Raw genomic sequence first — 18671 nt, 5'->3', positions numbered from 1 at the left:
GCGTTCCCACTCACAAAGGAGGCATGCTCACCCAGGAGACAGGGAGGAAAAAGGGCACAGGATTTCAGACACCCTGTTTCTCAATCCGCAGGTCAAGATAAATATTTAATAACTGCGAAAAGCTCAATTTGAAATCCAGAAGCACACCTCTAAATGCTCCCACTAGCCCCAGGGGATGACAATGGAGCTTGAAGAAAATGTCAGAGAAGATGGTGTAGGGAATCGATATGAACTTGCTAAATACTTACTGCTTTCACCCCCTGTGGTACAGATGTTGCGAACGATCCTTTTATTGACCTTCTTCAGTTCATCAAAGTTGTGCACTGTCAGTTTTTTCTCTGCAGTCCCGGTGATCTGCATGAGCTGCTGGTCATCCACATCCCCAATGCCCACAGAGTAGATGTCGATACCTCTGCGTCTCAGGGCTTCCGCGGCCTGGGCCACCTCGTCTTGGGACTGGCCATCTGTAAGGACCAGCAGCACCTGTGGGGTACCTGTATTTATCCTGCTGCCCATGTCTGGCCTGAAGTAATGTTCCACCTTCCTGAGTGCGGCACCGATGTGTGTGTTTCCAAAGATCTGTGTGATGTTTTCAATCTGAATTGATATCTCTTTTGCACCTATGAAAGTTCCCAGTGGAAACTCTGGGCGATAGGCATCGCTAAACTGGGCCGCTCCTATACGCACTCTGTTGGGGCTGACGTCAAAGTCTTGAACAACGGATACCAGAAATTCCTTCATTTTCTTGAAGTCAGTTTGCTGAATGCTAGTTGAACCATCCATAAGGAAAACCAGATCTACTTTGTCAATTTCACAATCTACAAAGAAAAGAAGGAACAACAGCAAACCCAGATTGTTATTCTTTCCTTAATCCACCAAGAGTAAATTAAATGTTTGCAACTATAGGCCAGGCGTGGTGGCTCATGCCTATAATCCCAGCACTTTGGGAGGCCGAGGCGGGTGGATCACAAGGTCAGGAGATCGAGACCATCCTAACAAACACGGTGAAACCCAGTCTCAACTTAAAAAATATATATATAAAAAATTAGCTGGGCATGCTGGTGGGTGCCTGTGGTCCGAGGTACTAGGGAGGCTGAGGCAGGAGAATGGCGTGAACCTGGGAGGCAAAGCTCGCAACGAGCTGAGATCATGCCACTGCATTCCACCCTGGGAGACAGAGAGAGACTCCATCTCCAAAAAAAAAAAACATTTGCAGCCATATAGAAACGATATTTCTGAAAGTGGTTTCTTAACTTATTCTAGCATGTGGTCACATTAATTGGAGAGGAAATAAAGGCAAATGATCAGTTCATAAAGTCAGTACAAGGCATGAATCACTCACACATCTTTTTATGCTTCTCTTGGCTTGTTGATTTGGTCTTAGGCCATTTTATTTTCTGAGATGCCAGAGAACTGGGGCCAGTGCTACGGAAAACTTGTTCTCATCTACAATCTAGCCTGAGCTCTTCCAGAAAGCCTGGTGACAGTAGTAGCACATCAAGAGAAAACAAAACACACATACATTTAGGGATTCGAACAAAAAGGCAGATGGTTCGTATTATTGACTTAGCCTCCCTGGTCATTTGAGCCAATAATTATTTTTCTAGTTCATTAGGGCATATTGAAAAGAGGTTTTAAAAGGATGTCTTTTGGTCTGTATCTAGTCAGTTTTCCTTGTTATCAGTCCTTTTCTGCTGTATGTAGGCAAAAATATCTACTTGAGAAAAATATTTTTGAACAAGCAATGCAATACAGAGATGCTTCCCCCATATTAACATAGCAAATATAAAACAAGAGAGAGACCATTGCCAATGAATGAGTTATGCTTGGCACATGCGTGTTCCTTAGCTTTCTGGTAAGCATGGTCGTTTCCATGAATTCCCCAGTGATCTCACCACTGTCCGAACTTAGTTCTCATCATAGCCTCAGAAATATTAAAGGTGTCTGAGATTCCTTAAGTCCAGGTAAGCAAGGAAGTGATAAGAAGAAATACGGTAAATCGATCCTTTAGGAATTGGTTAACTTATTAAATTACTTTGTTTCAGATTTGGAAATCTAGTACTGTTTTTCTGTCCCAAGGAGAATATTCAATATGAAAATGCAATGTCAATTTCTACAGTGAACTGGTGAAAGATAGATCCAAGTTTAGGCAATGGCTACAAGGAAGGAAGAGATTTGTCCCAGTTTTCAGTAAGACCCAGAAAGATTTTGTTAGTTTTGTGAAAGAAAAAGATAGTAGCTGCATTCTAAGGAGGCAAGGCTTAGGAAAACCAGAGAAGTTAGATGAGTTTTAAAAACAACTACTATATCTAGATGTTGGAATCATGAATTAATAGCAATTCAGCTAAGTAAAAACATTTTGTATATTTAGTAAAATAAATCTTAGGAAAAATACTCAGGAAACTAATTAGAGAACAATCTTTCTCTGAACCAAACTTATAAACTGAAAGTAAAATGATGAAGGAAGGAATACATACACACATGCAACAATGCAATCTCCAGCTGTCAGAACACAAGCCCAGCATCCAGTGCAAAAGAAGTCCCACTATGCTCTGTCCTGGAAACCTCTGAGGCTGGAACCGAGTTTTTAATACTGGGCTTCGCATTTTAAATGACCTTGCGCCATAATTGAAATAAGCAAAGAAACTGGTGACTTCTGGCCTGAAGGAAAGAAGACTTCAGGCAATTATAGCTGGTTCTTGGGAGGAGAATTTGATTTCTTGCATAAAGAAGAAAAAGAACTAGTGGGTGGAAAAATGTGTAAGCACATTTGTGTTCTAATGAAGCCTGTTCAAAACTGGTGAATTCAGCTAGGTGTAGTGGCCCACACTTTGTAATTCCAGCACTTTGGGAGGCCAAGCAGGGCAGATGGCTTGAATCCAGGAGTTTGAGACCAGCCTGGGCAACACAGTGAAATCCTGTCTTTACAAAAAAAAAAAAAAATTAGCCATGCCTCATGGCACACATCTGTAGTCCCAGCTCCTTGGGGAGGCAGAGGCATGAGGATCACCTGGGTCCTGGAAGTTGAGGCTGCAGTGAGCCGTGATCATGCTACTGCGCTCCAGCCTGGACGACAGAGCAACACCCTGTCTAAAAAAAAAAAAAAGGACAAAACAAAACAAAACAAAACAAAACAATTTATGAATTCCCCATCATTAGAAGAGTTTAGGAAGAAGCAATTAGGAATGCTGCAGAAAGTATCTTTCTTGGGGGAGTAGTCTGAATGAAATATCCGAGGTCTTTCCAACCCAACCCTGAGATTTTATAATATAGAAAGTCCTAGCAAAGTCTTGCAATCAACCCAAATGTCCACCAGTGACAGACTGGATTAAGAAAATGTGGCACATATACACCATGGAATACTATGCAGCCATAAAAAAGGATGAGTTCGTGTCCTTTGTAGGGACATAGATGCAGCTGGAAGCCATCATTCTCAGCAAACTGTCGCAAGAACAGAAAACCAAATGCTGCATGTTCTCACTCATAGGTGGGAACTGAACAATGACATCACTTGGACACAGGAAGGGCAGCATCACACACCGGGTCCTGTTGTGGGGAGGGGGTAGGGGGAGGGGTAGCATTAGGAGATATACCTAATGTAAATGATGAGTTAATGAGTGCAGCACATCAAAAAGGCACATGTATACATATGTAACAAACCTGCACATTGTGCACATGTACCCTAGAACCTAAAGTATAATAAAAAAAAAAAAAAAAAAGAAAAAGAAAGAAAAAAAATGAAACAATTAGAAATCCTTCTCTCGTCTCTGGAAAACTCATTCCTGAGAGCCATTGTTTTGTTTTCTCTCTCATTTGTTCCTCTAATAATTAGAAAAAACTTAGTGGCAAACCTTACCCACTTTTGAAGAGTTGCAGACACTGGCTGTCACATCTGAAATTATTCCCTTCAGACCTCCAAAAGTCTCCACGAAGAAGTACTTGTCACTTGATCCTGCCATGGCTAACAGTTCCACGGGATTGGCATCAGCAATACCCACAGCCAGGACAAGAATGCCTTTGTCTCGCAAGGCCTTTGCCGTGGCATTGAGTTTATCAGCATCATGGGAATCCCCATCAGTGATCACAATGAGGACTTGGGGGACCCCCTTGTTCAGGCGACTGCCCCGGGCTTCAGTGAACATGTGGTCCGAGAAGCCCAGTGCCTCAGCAGTATAAGTATTGCCACCCATGGCTTGGTCATTCTGGAGCACTGAAATTACCTCCGGTTTTGTGCCAAAGTTATCCAGATAAAACAGCACCTCTGGGTCATCAGCATACTTCAGAGCCCCAAACCGGACCCGATTCATGCCCACATCAGCTTTTCTCACTATGTCAATCATAAAATCCTTCATGATATTATACTCATCATAGTCAATGCTGCCAGAGCTATCAATGACAAACACAACATCTAAAACTTCAATCCGCTTGCATTCTGAAAGAGGAAGAGAAAGGTAAACCATATGAGATTAGCTTTGGACAGCATGGGAGACACCCCAATCTTTTTATAAATTGCTAGTGTTTTCTCTCCATGAGGATCATGCTATGCATTAGAATGTCAATTCTAATAGCCTCAGAAATATTAAAGGTGTCTGAGATTCCTTAAGTCCAGGTAAGCAAGGAAGTGATAAGAAGAAATACAGTAAATCGATCCTTTAGGAATTGGTTAACTTATTAAATTACTTTGTTTCAGATTTGGAAATCTAGTACTTTTTTTTCTGTCCCAAGGAGAATTTTCAATATGAAAGATAAGAGAGACAATACACATACATTGGTGCTGGAAGTATATAGTTAATACTCACTTAGGTGAACTTCAAAGATAAAGAAGGAGTCAGTGGGGTCCCACTGCAGGGAGTGGGTTGGGGTGAAGTGACAATCACAGGATTGTCAGGAATAAAAAATTTTGAAATCTTTGGACTAAAAAAGTCAATTCTGTGTACATTTTCCTGTATAAGTGGTTTCTCCAACATGTGCTTTCATTTATACAAATTTGTTTCTTTTTTTTTTTTTTAACCATGATCTTGAGATTTGTATTCTTAATATAAACCTTGGGGAAATGACCAAATAAAAATGAATTTGGCAATACTGTATTTTTTTCATGGTTCTCTGATGGGTGACTTTTCAAAGTTACTTTTTCCTCGCTTTTTGACTTTTTTGAAACATCTATTTTCATTTTTTGGTCTCATCATAGAAATAAGCCCACTTCACACTTGGTCCAACTAAGCTGTTTTAGCATGATGCTCCTATTAACTTTTTAAATCTGAGGTTAGCACCATGGAACAGAAAAGCAGGAAAGACCCAATTAATTCTTAATCCATGTGTAGCATGTTCCCTCCAAAGGTGCAGTGTTCCAAACCTAACTCATCCATTCTGGAGAAGGGGAATTGTAAGATGGTTTGTTATTTAGTCCTTATGTAGCACATTCTCTCTACAGGCCATAGAAAGCTATGTTCCAAACATTAACTCATCCATTCTTGAGAAACGGAATTGTGAGAAAGCACCCACCCCTCAGAGGCTTGCCACATTTTCTTCTTTTGACAGCCACTTGCTGGCTATGTAAGGGCTGTTGAAAACCTTAGAGCCAATGTACCTGTCCCCACTAATTGCAGGCCATGTGTACAGGGCCATCAACCAAATTCCCAAGAAAGGCTGGCTCTACGTGGGAATTTACATAGAAGAACTATGTCCCCGTGGTCTTGACTGCCTGGGAAGCCTGCTTGGATTACCCAGGGGAGTGGGGGTAGATTACACTGCATCAAAATGCTTCAGAAAGTTCATATTTGTTCTGGGTGAAATTACCAGGAAATAGAAACCAGGTGTACTCTTTTTCTACAAAATACAGATCATGAGCACCAAACCTTCCAGTGGGAGTTGAACAGAACTGTTATTTGAATAAGCAAACAAGGTTCCTCTCTTCCCTTTAAACTCCATGAAGATCCATGTCCTTCATGTTCAGAATGCCTGTCATCAAGCCCTATGGGTCACAGTATAAATCAGCCCCTTATATTTGCTGAGCTTTTATTTGATCATTTCCATTACTCTATATTTCCATTACTTTTGATCATTTCCATTACTCTGCAGTTTCATGGGAAGACAGTGGGGACTAGGTTCCTTACTTTGAAGCAACCATTGCTCAAGTCCTCTTACTATATTCCTTCTTTATAAAATGTAATAACTACCAAAGTGTTTTCACAAACATTATCTCATTTGATGCAAGTATTGGTCTTTAGAAATTGCAAACATAAACACCATATATAGTAGATGTGTAGGTCAAAGAGGAGACACCTTGCGCCAGAGGATAAATGCCAGGCCTGCCTCAGCAACCCACACGTAGCCCAGTGACACAGGGCACACAAGGCTGAGCCCCTCCCATCAAAGTAGAACCAGCTCTGCAATTCATGGCCTGGAGCTCCCCATGGGATCAGGTCAAACTAGACTCCAGCTAAGGTGATTTCCTTGTTCAGTTTCTACCCATGCCCCGACCTGTTTCCTACACCCCTTCTGAAAATACCTCCTAAATAAATCACTTCCAAAGAGCCCCTGACTTAACTTCTGCTTCTAGGGAACCTGATCTAAGATCTGGTATGATACTGTTTTTCTTAAACGGAGATTCATCGCTCTAGTGCTGTTTACCTATAAATGGGAATGGATCTAGGTAAACCAAAATTCTTCCTTACTGTCTGTTTACTTCAACAGGTCAAAGCCACTAGGAGAAACATTTCAATTAAACCAAGTTTACAATGTGTAAATAGAATGAAATTCAAGAAATAGAGGCTAAAAAAGACATCTGTTGTTTGGGTAGTCCTGCTAGTGAGTATACCCATGCCTACCTTCACGGGGGCTGCATATTCCAAAAACAAGATCATCTTCAATGCGCTGCAGAATGTCAAAATTCTCAACATAAAAAACCATCTCGGGCCTCCCGCTGATCTCCTCAAGCTGGGTGACATTGGAGCCAAACACTCCCACAGAATAGATGATTACACCTTCTTGCCGAAGCGCTACCGCTGGTTCCTTTACTATGTCCTGAGCTTCACCATCCGTGATAAGGATGAGAAACTTTCTGACACTGGGCCGGGAGCCCTTGGTGGGGCTGAAGTACTGAGACACAAAGCTCAGGGCACTACCAGTCAGGGTGGTTTGTCCAATGTGAGCCATTTGGTCTATTGCATTTGAAATGTCGCTTTGGGACATGAATCTGTTGAGCTGAAACTCCTCCTTATTGATGTCGCTGAACTGGACTACACCAATTTGCACCCGATCTGGTCCAATCTGAGACTTGCTCACCAGGTTTTTCATAAACGTTTTCATTTTGCTGAAGTTTTCAGGTCCTATACTTCCAGAACTGTCCACCAGAAACATGATGTCAGCTTTCATCTCTTTGCAAGCTGCAAAAGAAAAACTGGGATGTTTATTCAAGTCAGCTACATGTAAAAAGTTCAGAGCAAACAGGAAAATCCAAAACACAAATAATTTTATATTGAAATATGTACTTAGTAATAATTAGTAGTAAATAAAGCATAGAAGACAGTAAAAGTGAGAATATTCTATTTGTTATTTAGTAATTTGCTGAAATACATAACTCAGGGTTACTCAACCTCAGCACCACTGACATCTTGGGCATCATTTTACTGTGGGAAGTCTGTGTGTTGTAGGATCCTGTAAAATACTTCTTTGCAGTATCCCTGACCTCCACCACTTAGATGACAGGAGCACCCTCCAGTTATGACCATCAGAAATGTCTCTAGACATTGACAAATAACCCCTAAGGGTGCAAAATCACTCCTGGTTGAAAACAGGAGCTCTAAATGATATAGCTCTAAAAAAATTTCATAAGAGCTGTATAAAAATACATTCAAATAAACCTGAAGTATTCCTTACAATCTGAAATCATTTAATCATATTACACATGTGGTATACACTCATATCTATCGTGGCAAGAAATTGTGAGAGGAAGCTAATTAATACTTATTAGGGAAATTCCTCCAAATATTTTTCTTATGCTTCAGATAGTATTTAAAACAACACTATAATGGGCTGTTAGCTTTGTTCTAGAGAACAAACACAGTCACACAAGTCAACAAATCTCAACTTAGTAATGTTGTTGTTTTTCTAAACCAGCAATGTCAATTATTGCCAGGATGGCAATTTGCGAGTGAAGGTCAGTAGGTAGAGCCACGGTTTCTCTTACCTTCTTCAGCACAGATTTCTTGAACAACTTGGTTTCTTATGTCTTTCAGTGCATCAAAGTCATGCACGTAATACACTCTCTTTTCCTCTCCTGCAATTTCTCGCAGCTGTGTTTGGTTGGCCTCCTTAATCCCGATAGCATAAACTCGGATGTGCTCTTCTCTCAGTCTGTTTGCAGGCTCCAAGATGCTATCCTTGGACATGCCATTTGTCAGGACAACAAGGTGACATGGAACTTTGTTTCCTCGCTGTTTCTTTGCTTTTTGCAACAGACTCAGTGTGAAATTCAGTGCTGCACCTGTATTTGTATTCCCACCCAGCTGCCTGATATTCTCAATGGCCTTTCCCAAATCCTGCTTGTTGGAGTATTTATTGATCTCGAATTCCAAGTCCCAGCTGTCAGCATACTGAACAGCCCCAACCCGCACCTTATGGGGGGCAATGTTGAACATCCCTACCACCTCTGACAGGAAGATCTTCATTTCATGGAAATCTGTGGCCTGGGTGCTCCCTGAGCCATCGATGAGCAGATAGATGTCTGCTTCCTCAGTGTCCACACAACCTGAAATGGAATCAGTAAGTTGCATGTGGCATTTGAGCAAACATGAAGAAAAAATGAGAGCAGGTGGAAAGAAGAACAAATACGAACCTCTTCAGACAGAAAAATGGGAAACAGCTTCTAGGCTTAAAATACATGCTTTGTTAGCTTAAAATGGGGGAATCTTAGCATCCCTTCAGCCAAATGAATCGCTTCTGACACTTTAAGACTATTGCCCTAATTCTCTGCCATGAATCAGGATAAATCTAAATATAGTAGGAGATTTTAAAAATTTGAAGCTGCTTTTTACAAGACACTTCACCCATTAGTAAATAACTGCTTAGCAAAAAGTCAAGTAGTGTGTTGGGAAATGGAGAAGGTATTTAACTGTACATTGTGGGCACATGAACTCTCTTGAGCAAATTATTTACTCCTTCCCCACTCCTAGTCAACTAACTACGGATACTATTCGTGAGTGAGACAATGACATTTGTAGTAAATATGCTATATTTATGGAAGAATATATACATCTATATGTATACCAATACATAAACATATTTATATAGTGTAAGTGTATATATGAATGTAAGATACATCGCCCTCTGTCTCTGTACTAGTGGATGCTAGAATGGTACCCCACAACAAATTACATAATTACTTTGTTCTTCATTCAAATCATACTCCTGTTTATTCTCTAAATTGGAATTTGGAAATGAGGGAAGAAGATTTGGGCGAGAAAAGTACAAAAAGAATAAAGAAATAAAGGGAAGAGCAGGAGAACATGAGAGGCAAAAGAGAGAAAGACAAATGAAGAGAGAAAAAGAGCAAAGGAAGGTATTCTGCAGCATGGATGAGTAACAAACCTAATGACAGCTGCACAAAAGAGGAACTAGAAGGGGAAATCTCTTGTCCCCATGCCAACACCTCAATGGCTTTTATTGTCCCCAAATTAGGATTCATATTTTCAAGCTCAAGTAAAAAAATTAGGAACTTATCCCCTTCCCATCCACATCTTACCAAGCCAATCCACTTTGTATACAGAATATTTGAAAGAGAAGGAAAAAAGAATCCAAACATCCCTTCTTTCAGCGGAAGACCTTACCAGATTTGAGCGTTTCGGTCCTCTCTGAAAAGACAGAGACTGTGTGTGTTATTTGGTTCCGCAGCTTCTTCAGAAACGTCTGGTTGTGAGCAGCCAGGTCAGCGAAGGTCTTCAGTTTGGAGACATACTGCTCAGCAGGGTGGGATGCTATCTTTTCCAGCTGGGTGTCGCTGGCCCCCTTTATGCCCAGGGTGAAGATGGTCACACCCTCCCGTCGGAGGTTCACAGCTGCTTTTGTCACGTTGTCTTCCGAATCTCGGTGGGTCACCAGCACGGCAATCTGGGGCACCCCCTGATTCTTCCGACTGCCATTCCGTGCACTAAAGACTTCCTTCCTGAGCTTTTTGATGGCAGCTCCGGTATAGGCCTTCCCAGTCCGGGGAGACAGGTTCTGTATATGCTGGAGAACCTCTGACTTATTTATGCCCATGCTCAGTGAATTTATCACTTTTGTCTCATTGCTATAGGCCACAAGGCCAATCCTCATGCAATTTTCCTTTATGTCAAGGGCAGATACACTTTCTTCCAAGAATCCTTTAAGATAGTCTAAGTTCTCGTCACTTCCATTGATTGACATATCCAATAGGAACACAACATCGGCCATAGAAGGGCCTTGGCAAGCTGTATGGGCAAGAAATAAACAAGCACAATTTTAGCTGGTGGTTCAGCATCTTTGGTGAGCATCAGAAGGCATGAAGACCATACAGTAGAGCTCAGTTAGGCACTTAGAGCAGAAGGTAGACAAATAATTATGAAGTTGAGGTTAAAGAGACCTGGGTTCAAATACTACATTTTAGCTAAACTCCTGGCTTCAATTTCCTCATCTGTAAAAGGGAGATAATATTAATCTTACAGAGTTGTTATGGGGATTTAATGAGATAATATTCTTAGCATGGGGCCTGGTACCTAAAATTCCTTCAGTGAACCATAGCCATTGCTATCGTCTTAAAATCATTTAAGCATCATCTACCCTATAGTCAGCAGTTACAGTCCAAATATTCCTAAGGGATACTAATGAAATAGCAATTGCATTTTCAGTTCTTTTATTTGGGAATGATCTTAGTAATAAGGACTCATGGTTTCATAGATGACCCCAAGGAAAGCATTCTCTGTTATCAATAGGTAAGTACATATATCAGCTCATTCAAACTGATTTAATCAGGGATAATGTGAGTTTCCTATATAACATATTTGGACATGTACACTTTGAACACATGTTTTTTACTGGCTATCCCCTGCCCCTCACTTGAATGATGATCACAAACTCTTGACCATTCTAGAGTCATACACACTAGAGTAGTACAACAGGACAGACCAGGAGAGCAGTTTGGCCCCAGAGCAGAACACAGGGAAAACTAATTCAGAATAGGGTAGCAGGGAGCAAGGCAGTCTGGAGCTGAAACCACATGGCTGGGAATTGGGAAACCTGCCCTACTAGCTCTGACTTTAAGTCACAGCCTGGCCCTGGGCCAAGGCACACCACTTCTAAGGATATATATAAGTTCCTATTTCCAAAACAAAAAAGCGGGGGGGGATGTGGACTTCTGGAAATTGTTTTTAGATCTAACATTCTATGATTATATTATGTGGTTTTAAGAGTCAAGAATTTCTTTAGAAGCAAATTTACCTTTTAAATGAACCAGTACTAAAACTACATAGCAACTAAAGCCCAGGGAAATAGCTCAGAGATCAGTTGGGTGGCAGGGAGAAAGCATCCCTAAATGTTAGGAAGTCTGTGAATCTCAGGCAACACAGATAAGTGAAACATGAAAAAACAAGACTTGTGGGGTTCACTGAATTGAAAATAGTCATAATCACTGGACTCTCTTAAATGTATGGGTACATAACATCTGAAAATGTGGCCCATTTTGGGGATAGAAATATTCATAGAATTTCAATCTTCTCCCCATTTTAATGTTTCAAAAGCATTTTATCATCATTCCTATACATATATCCTAGGCCCACCTTCTACAAAGATGTCATCAGCTGCTTCCTCCTTGTACTTTGCTACATTTTTGATGATCTGTGTCATGTTTTGGGAAAACATGCTGAGGTCTCTGACTGTCCGAAGGTTGAAATGAAACTGAGACGTGGCCATGGCCTTCAGGTTTTCCTCAGAAGCTTTCTGCACCCCTACGGAGATGATTTTCACTCCGTCTTTCTGCAGGGCCTTCGAAGCCTTTTCCACATCATCCTCAGACTCAGACGAAGCCAGGACCACTAGAATTGGGGGAAACTGTTTCTTGTCTCTCCCATTTGTGGTTGCAGAGAAATAAGTCCTGTGAGCCTCCTGAAGAGCCTTTCCTATCTGCAGGGACCCGCCAATGAATCCAAAGTTCTTCTTGAGGTGGTTCAGCATGGGGCTCCTGCCTTTGAAGGTGCTCAGGTGGAATTCACTGTGAAGTTTATCACTGTACTGGGCGAGGGCCACGCGGTATTTGTCAGCCTCAATGGGGAGACTGTTGATCATTTTGGTGATGAACATTTTCACAAATGGAAAGGACCTGGATCCCAGGCGATCGGAGCTGTCCACCAGAAACACGACATCTGCATACTTAGGGCCTGCAAAACCACAAACATATAAACGAACTAAAAACTTTAAAAATTTACTGCCATATTTAATGCCAACTCTATGGGGGGGAGATGTACTTTCCTTTTTATTTTTAAAATACCTTCCCAATAATCTGAAAATAGCAGTCTGCAACTGCATATTCTCTCAAGAAAAAGAGATAGCTGTATCTTGGGTGATTCTTTTAAACAACTTCTCATTTGAACTGATCACAAAATTAAGCATAACTTTTGCAAGGAATTGGTTAATTAGAAATAGTGATTAACAACAGTGACTGGAAAAATAAAACAGAAAGAGATAAACAGAAATAAAAAAATCATGGGTTTTATACCTTTTGTGGATAATTTCCTCTTGTAATTTTTTTGGCTTTTGGAATTTAACTTCAACTATGTCAACTAGATAAAAAGTTTAACTGAAACTCAAACTCCATCAAATTCACTTTAATGGTAGAATCTGAAAGATGGCCTTTCTCATTTAAGCAACACAACAGCTTATCTGAGTAACTTAAAAACATATAAGTTTTATATTCCAGTCACATTAAGTTTTTAAAAAGTCTATAAATCATAAAAATATGGAATAGTCAGTCTATTTCAAGGTTATTTTAAATATCTTAATATTTTTGATGAATCACATGAATGAACATTGTATTCTAACTGGTGAATTTTATCCCCACATGTGCAAAATGTGATGGCATCAATGTATCTCGGGCTAGAAAAGGGATTATAGCTTTAGTTTCCATTAAAAATATAAGTTTTATATAGGAATGTAATACTTTGCTTAACTTTTAAAGCTTCATTCAATGTTAGATTCAACACTAGTTATCTGGTACTATATTTTTACGTAATACAGAATCATTGGTTCAAACACTAACTGTTGTTTACTGGTGGTCTGCTGGTTTGAACTCAGAGCTCATTCTACCTTAGCATAAGATCCATTTCTTGTCTGGGGTAGGGAGGGAAGTATGTGTGTGGTGTATGTTCAAGAAAATACAGTGTAATGGAACAAGTAATGAACACCCTGACTTTGCCTTCAGCTAACTGTATGAGCTTTGTTAAGACATTCAATATACTTGGGCCCTAGTTTTTTCTTCTTTAAAATAAGTAGATTCAACTAGAAAATATCTAAGGTACTGCCTCACTCTGAGATTCCAATTATCTAAAATGGTTACTAGGTAAGTTCTAATCAAATTAGAATAACTTCAATCTTTTCCTTTCTACACTGGCTGGGAAACCAGCTTTGGCAGCCCTGTGTGTTATTTCATTCTTTTTATGGCCATCTGATCGAGGCATAGTGGGTAAAATAATTTCTTGTCTTTTAAATAACCCAAATTCAACCACTCTGAGATTCTTTTCATGATTATACAGCCAGCAGCATCTCAGCAGAAGAAATAAGTGAGGGTGTATCAACACCTTCCTCCAAAAGAAGCCTGAAACCCTGTGAAGACTGCCAGGGGAACCTGGCTGTGGGTGGCTTGATTTGTGACCACCTGTGACTTTCTATTCATAAATGAAGTCCTACATCTTTTGTGGAGAAAGGAAATGTAGATGAGTGGCACATAAGGTGGACTCAGCTTCTGATAAGGTCCATCACTACATCTGAACCATGAAACAATGGAGGACAAAACATGGCTTCTACTTGAGAAGCTCAAGGCCTAGAGATACATCAAAGGAAGATGTTTGGAGGGCAAAGTCTAGTTTATGTCTTCACAAAACTTGCTTCCAAGGTCAGTGTCCTCGAGGAAGCTGTAAAAGCCAACGTAAGTTGCTCTGGACAAGAACCAATTATTTAGGAGATGGTGAAGTGGTTAAGGGTGTTGCAGGGGTCTTAAGTCCACAGGACAGAGATTGTCACCAGACAGAAGGCAGTGCTATGAAGCTTGCTCTCCAGGGAAAAAGCACTTTCTTCACAATAAGCAGTCAAATAGCTTAATTTGGAGCAAATCTGGACACTAAACCAAGACACCCTTTTGACACAAATGAATCAGGATAAGACATTCCAAGTTTCCCAGCCTGAGCCTAATATTAACAGAATTTTTATGCAACCTCCCAGAAGACCTAAAAGGGGTTGAAGCAGGACAAAATGACAGCTCTCGTATCTTTCTATTATTAACAAGGAATAAGATCCAGAAACAAATGATCTTCAAAGGAACATGGAGTGACCTCACAAAGAATTTGACCTACCGCCCTTACCCTTCACTACCATCAAAATCAAAACAAAGTGATACAAAACTCACAACTTTTAAATAGGTCAAATTCATGTATTATCTATTTTCTATAATAAAAATTAAGAATTCTTTCCAGTTTTTCCTTACCAGAATCTTGGCTCACAGAAATATGGGAACAAATTATCATGAGGAACAAAATTAGCAACATTTTCATGTTATGACCTGAAAAATCTTCAACTTGAAATCTGAAAAGGCAAAAATATAAACATATAAAATTGTTGTGGATATTATTTGGAAATTAAGACTCACATACAAGAGCATACAAAATTATATAATAAATTGGGTGCAACAGGGGACAAGGAATGTCTGAGGTTCACTGACCTTCTAATATGTGAAGTGCCTTAGAGAAAACAATCCATCAATATTTACAAAGTCATAAGAGTTTTTTTTTGGTACCCAGACCTAGTAGAAACATGAAATTTTGGACAGTTGGTAGAAGGAGTCAGATGCATTTTAGTGCTAACAATATTACACGTTCCTAGTATTTATTTTCCTGTACCCTAGTGTCATCCTCTATCTATTCATTGCTAAGACAATTCAGAGTTCACAGTTGGGACACACCCTGAGACCTATTTTGTAATCTCACCATCATGAACATGTAGGTGTACTTTATCTTTGAAGACTAATTATTTTTAGATGTGATCAAAATTCCATGTTTTTTCCTTTTCCTCGCTAATTGAAACAGTAGCTATTTCAGAACAAGCAGTGATTTTCCATATTCCATATAATGTCTTGCTCCTCAGAATGAGGAGCTCAGCTTACACCATTTTATGTCCAACTTCCTAGAACTGCATGAGGCAAGGGTTTTCCAATCTCATTTTGGCCTAAAGCATTTTCAGCCACCTTGAAATGTTCATTTTATGGAATGAAACAGGATATTAAATGTATTGAAAATAAATATTTAATGAAGCAGGTTGGGCTCATTTATTCGCTTGTTTATTCATTGAACAAAAAAATGAATTGATTCCCCAGCACTTTGGGAGGCTGAGACGGGCGGATCACGAGGTCAGGAGATCGAGACCATCCTGGCTAACACAGTGAAACCCCGTCTCTACTAAAAATACAAAAACTTAGCCGGGCGAGGTGGCAGGCGCCTGTAGTCCCAGCTACTCGGGAGGCTGAGGCAGGAGAATGGCGGGAACCCGGGAGGCGGAGCTTGCAGTGAGCTGAGATCCGGCCACTGCACTCCAGCCCGGGCGACAGAGCGAGACTCCGTCTCAAAAAAAAAAAAAAATGAATTGATTCATTAATAAACTAGTGTCTCCATGTCCTGCTTAATTGCTACCCAAAAATGTACTTGCAACACTACATCTGTTTATCTCACCCTATACCAGTCAGGCTCCGAGTTTCTAATATTCAATCTCTTCAGAAAAGGGACATTTGTCATAAGAAGTTCCATCCCTGTTTCCTCACCTATGTCATTGTTCTTCTGACATTCTGCAACTTGAGACTCTCTTCTAGTCCTTCACAAGTCTAGACGATGTAAAGTTTTCAGTCTGTATATAAATTTATTAGTTCTATTCAAGTTGTAACCAGTGAGCTAGAAAAAGATGTTAGCAGGTAATGTTTAGTACAAACCTTTTCATTTTAGAGAAACTAAGTCCCAAAGTGGATTTCCAAAAGTGAAAGCCAAGTCATACCATCTGTATAATTTTTATTAATGTGTATAACAATAAATAATAAATTCTACCATTTGTTGAGCTTTTACTATGAGCCCTGCCGTGTGCTAACAGCTTTACATCTGTTCTCCTGTTTGATATTGGTAACAACTCTAGCAGCAGGTATTACTACTACTATTGTTCTTAGTTTGCAGATGAGGAAACAGATTTTTAAGGAGAAGTAACTGATGCAAGGTCATACTGGTAAAGTGAGCCACAATTTAGACTAGAACCCACGTGTCTGACTCCAAAACCTTTAAAACTCAGTTACCCAGCAGACCAAACTCAATGTTATGAACACAAAATGGCTTCTAGTTTTTTCATTCTACATCTTTTTTCTAAGAACTAAGAGATTTTGGTACTTGTTTTCATACCTTTTTATTTTTGTTTTTCAAAACCAGTGTTTTACACTATTTTCTTCTTTTCTGTTTATATTATAAGCTTTATAAATTATTGTAGTCTTTTGGAGTTATGAGAGAGAAAATGCTTTGGGAAGAGTCCATAGGACCAATGTCAAAAGTTTGCAAGCACTTACAACGGGAAGAAAATTGTATTGAGTGAAGGATGAATATCTGGACAGAGAAACAAGGATTTGGAAAGGCTGCAACAGTCCCAAAGCAACATGCAGCATCTGGAAATTTCCATGTACAAATGTCAATCTATACCTCTAGTATTTACTCAAAAATTAAGTTCTCAAGATTAGCATCTTGTGGAACAATTTTCCTGCAGTCTTTCAATGGAATCCAAAGTCCAGTGTGCTGTAAGGCTATACAATGATGAAGCCCGGTGAAATGTTCTTGAGGTGTGCGCGCCTGACTTTGTGTGTGCGTGGGGTGGGTAGTATATGTTAAAACAAGCTATAGGACCAAACATCCAAGGTCATGTGTGGGAGGTAGGGAGAACGGGCTCATTTACACTGTATCAAAACACAGATGAAGTACCTGCAATCTGTATGTTGTTCTATTACCAGTTATGACCAGGATTTTCACACTTAAATTATAACAATAACCAATCACCTGAAGACATGTGAGGGGGGAATGAAGGAGACATTTAAAGCAATCAGTATAAAACTTAAATTCGCAGTAAGCTCTATCTTAACAGTGAGATTAATTGCCCTTCATTATAAACACTCTCAAAGGTACATGTCTCTTTAATCTGAAATTTTTTTGCATTCAATTCTTTCCGAATCAAGTAAGCTGAGGCTAATACCTTCTCTTTATATGCTATAAAGGTCTTTTTCTAAAAAAAAAAATCTGGATATCTGTAAACTAGAATGTTTCTAATTTAAACTACAGCTGCAAAGCAACATAGCCACCCAAGACTTGGCTTCAAACCCAGAATGTTTAGAACTTGTATAACACCTCTCGGGGCTATTAAGAACCAGGAGTCTCAGAGAGACTGCCGCTGCGTACAAACCAATTCATAATCCAAGTCATACCTCTGAAAAAAAAAAGTAGTAAGAGCCCATAAGGGAAACAAGAGAGACTTCAGCAAAATTAAGATAAATATTTCTTCCTTTAAAATAAGGTATGAAGGATACATCACTTGGAAGTACTGATTTTATTTTTCTTCAGAAACAAGATCATTGTTTTACTGTAAGAAACAACATTGGGTCTCTGCCACAGGGTTAAAGATAAATGATTGTTTGCTTATTGAACCCCTGATGTCTTCATTATTTCCTTTCTGCAAGCCATTCTACTCTGAAGTCAAAAAGTAAAAAGAAAAATATTCAGAGTGAGCCTAAGTTCATGTTAAAATGCTGCAGGATAAATCCGTGGCACGCAACAGGCACAGACAAATATTGAATAAATGCTGGTGAGAAAAACAAAACAAAAGCATTTGTGGTACAAGCAAGTTGCACAGTTTTTACTTTCCCCCAATTGCATTTTCTGGAATTACAAAAAGGAGCTTTGCTTGTTAATCATATTTGAAGAGGGTCATGCAGGTGAACTTGCCATTTTATAAAATGATACTCTCCTGTGTAGAGGAGGTGTTTGGTTGAGTGAAAAGTGCACAGGGTATAAGGTGTCATGGCGTGGGTCCACTCCATTCCTAAACTGCTGTGTGACCTTAAACGCCACCACCTGGGTTCCTAATCTCAAGCATAAGGGATTACAGTCTCTCTCAGTCTAAGCAGTTCCACACCCTAACAGTTTTCTGACCTAACAAATACAAGTAAAAGAAAGAAAAATATGAATAATTAAGCCAAGAGCACATTTCAACACTGAGCGCCTGTTTTGAAATCATTCGCTGGAGAAAACTGCCCCTCAGATGACCACCCATGGCAGGTCCTCTGGTGGAGGGGCAGGCAGCAGCGAGGGAGGGAGCGTGTGTTCGGCTGATCCTTTCTGGGTCAAAACTTGTTGGAATTCTTCAGGATTCACCCATCTACA

The 18671-nt window shown here is 39.9% G+C and overlaps 2 protein-coding genes across 2 annotated transcripts in view; one reads left to right on the top strand and one right to left on the bottom strand.

Annotated features, from left to right (window-relative positions):
* The window catches only part of LOC126947030 (60S ribosomal protein L7a-like), a 428366-nt gene that overhangs the window by 1351 nt on the left and 408344 nt on the right, over window positions 1-18671 (top strand). The gene's annotated exons all lie outside the window — the stretch shown is intronic.
* The window catches only part of COL6A6 (collagen type VI alpha 6 chain), a 154470-nt gene that overhangs the window by 96992 nt on the left and 38807 nt on the right, over window positions 1-18671 (bottom strand). Inside the window, exons 2-8 of the mRNA XM_050777723.1 lie at window positions 14708-14805; window positions 11793-12389; window positions 9828-10448; window positions 8189-8749; window positions 6828-7385; window positions 3857-4432; window positions 249-818 (exon numbers count right to left, since the gene is read on the bottom strand). Coding sequence (XP_050633680.1) covers window positions 249-818; window positions 3857-4432; window positions 6828-7385; window positions 8189-8749; window positions 9828-10448; window positions 11793-12389; window positions 14708-14805 — 3581 coding nt within the window. The remainder of the gene's footprint in view (window positions 1-248; window positions 819-3856; window positions 4433-6827; window positions 7386-8188; window positions 8750-9827; window positions 10449-11792; window positions 12390-14707; window positions 14806-18671) is intronic.

This window comes from Macaca thibetana, chromosome 2 (assembly GCF_024542745.1).
Source record: "Macaca thibetana thibetana isolate TM-01 chromosome 2, ASM2454274v1, whole genome shotgun sequence".
Classification (NCBI taxonomy): Eukaryota; Metazoa; Chordata; class Mammalia; order Primates; family Cercopithecidae; genus Macaca; species Macaca thibetana.
The sequence above is the reverse complement of the archived record's forward strand: the minus strand, read 5'-3'. Positions and strand labels throughout refer to the sequence as shown.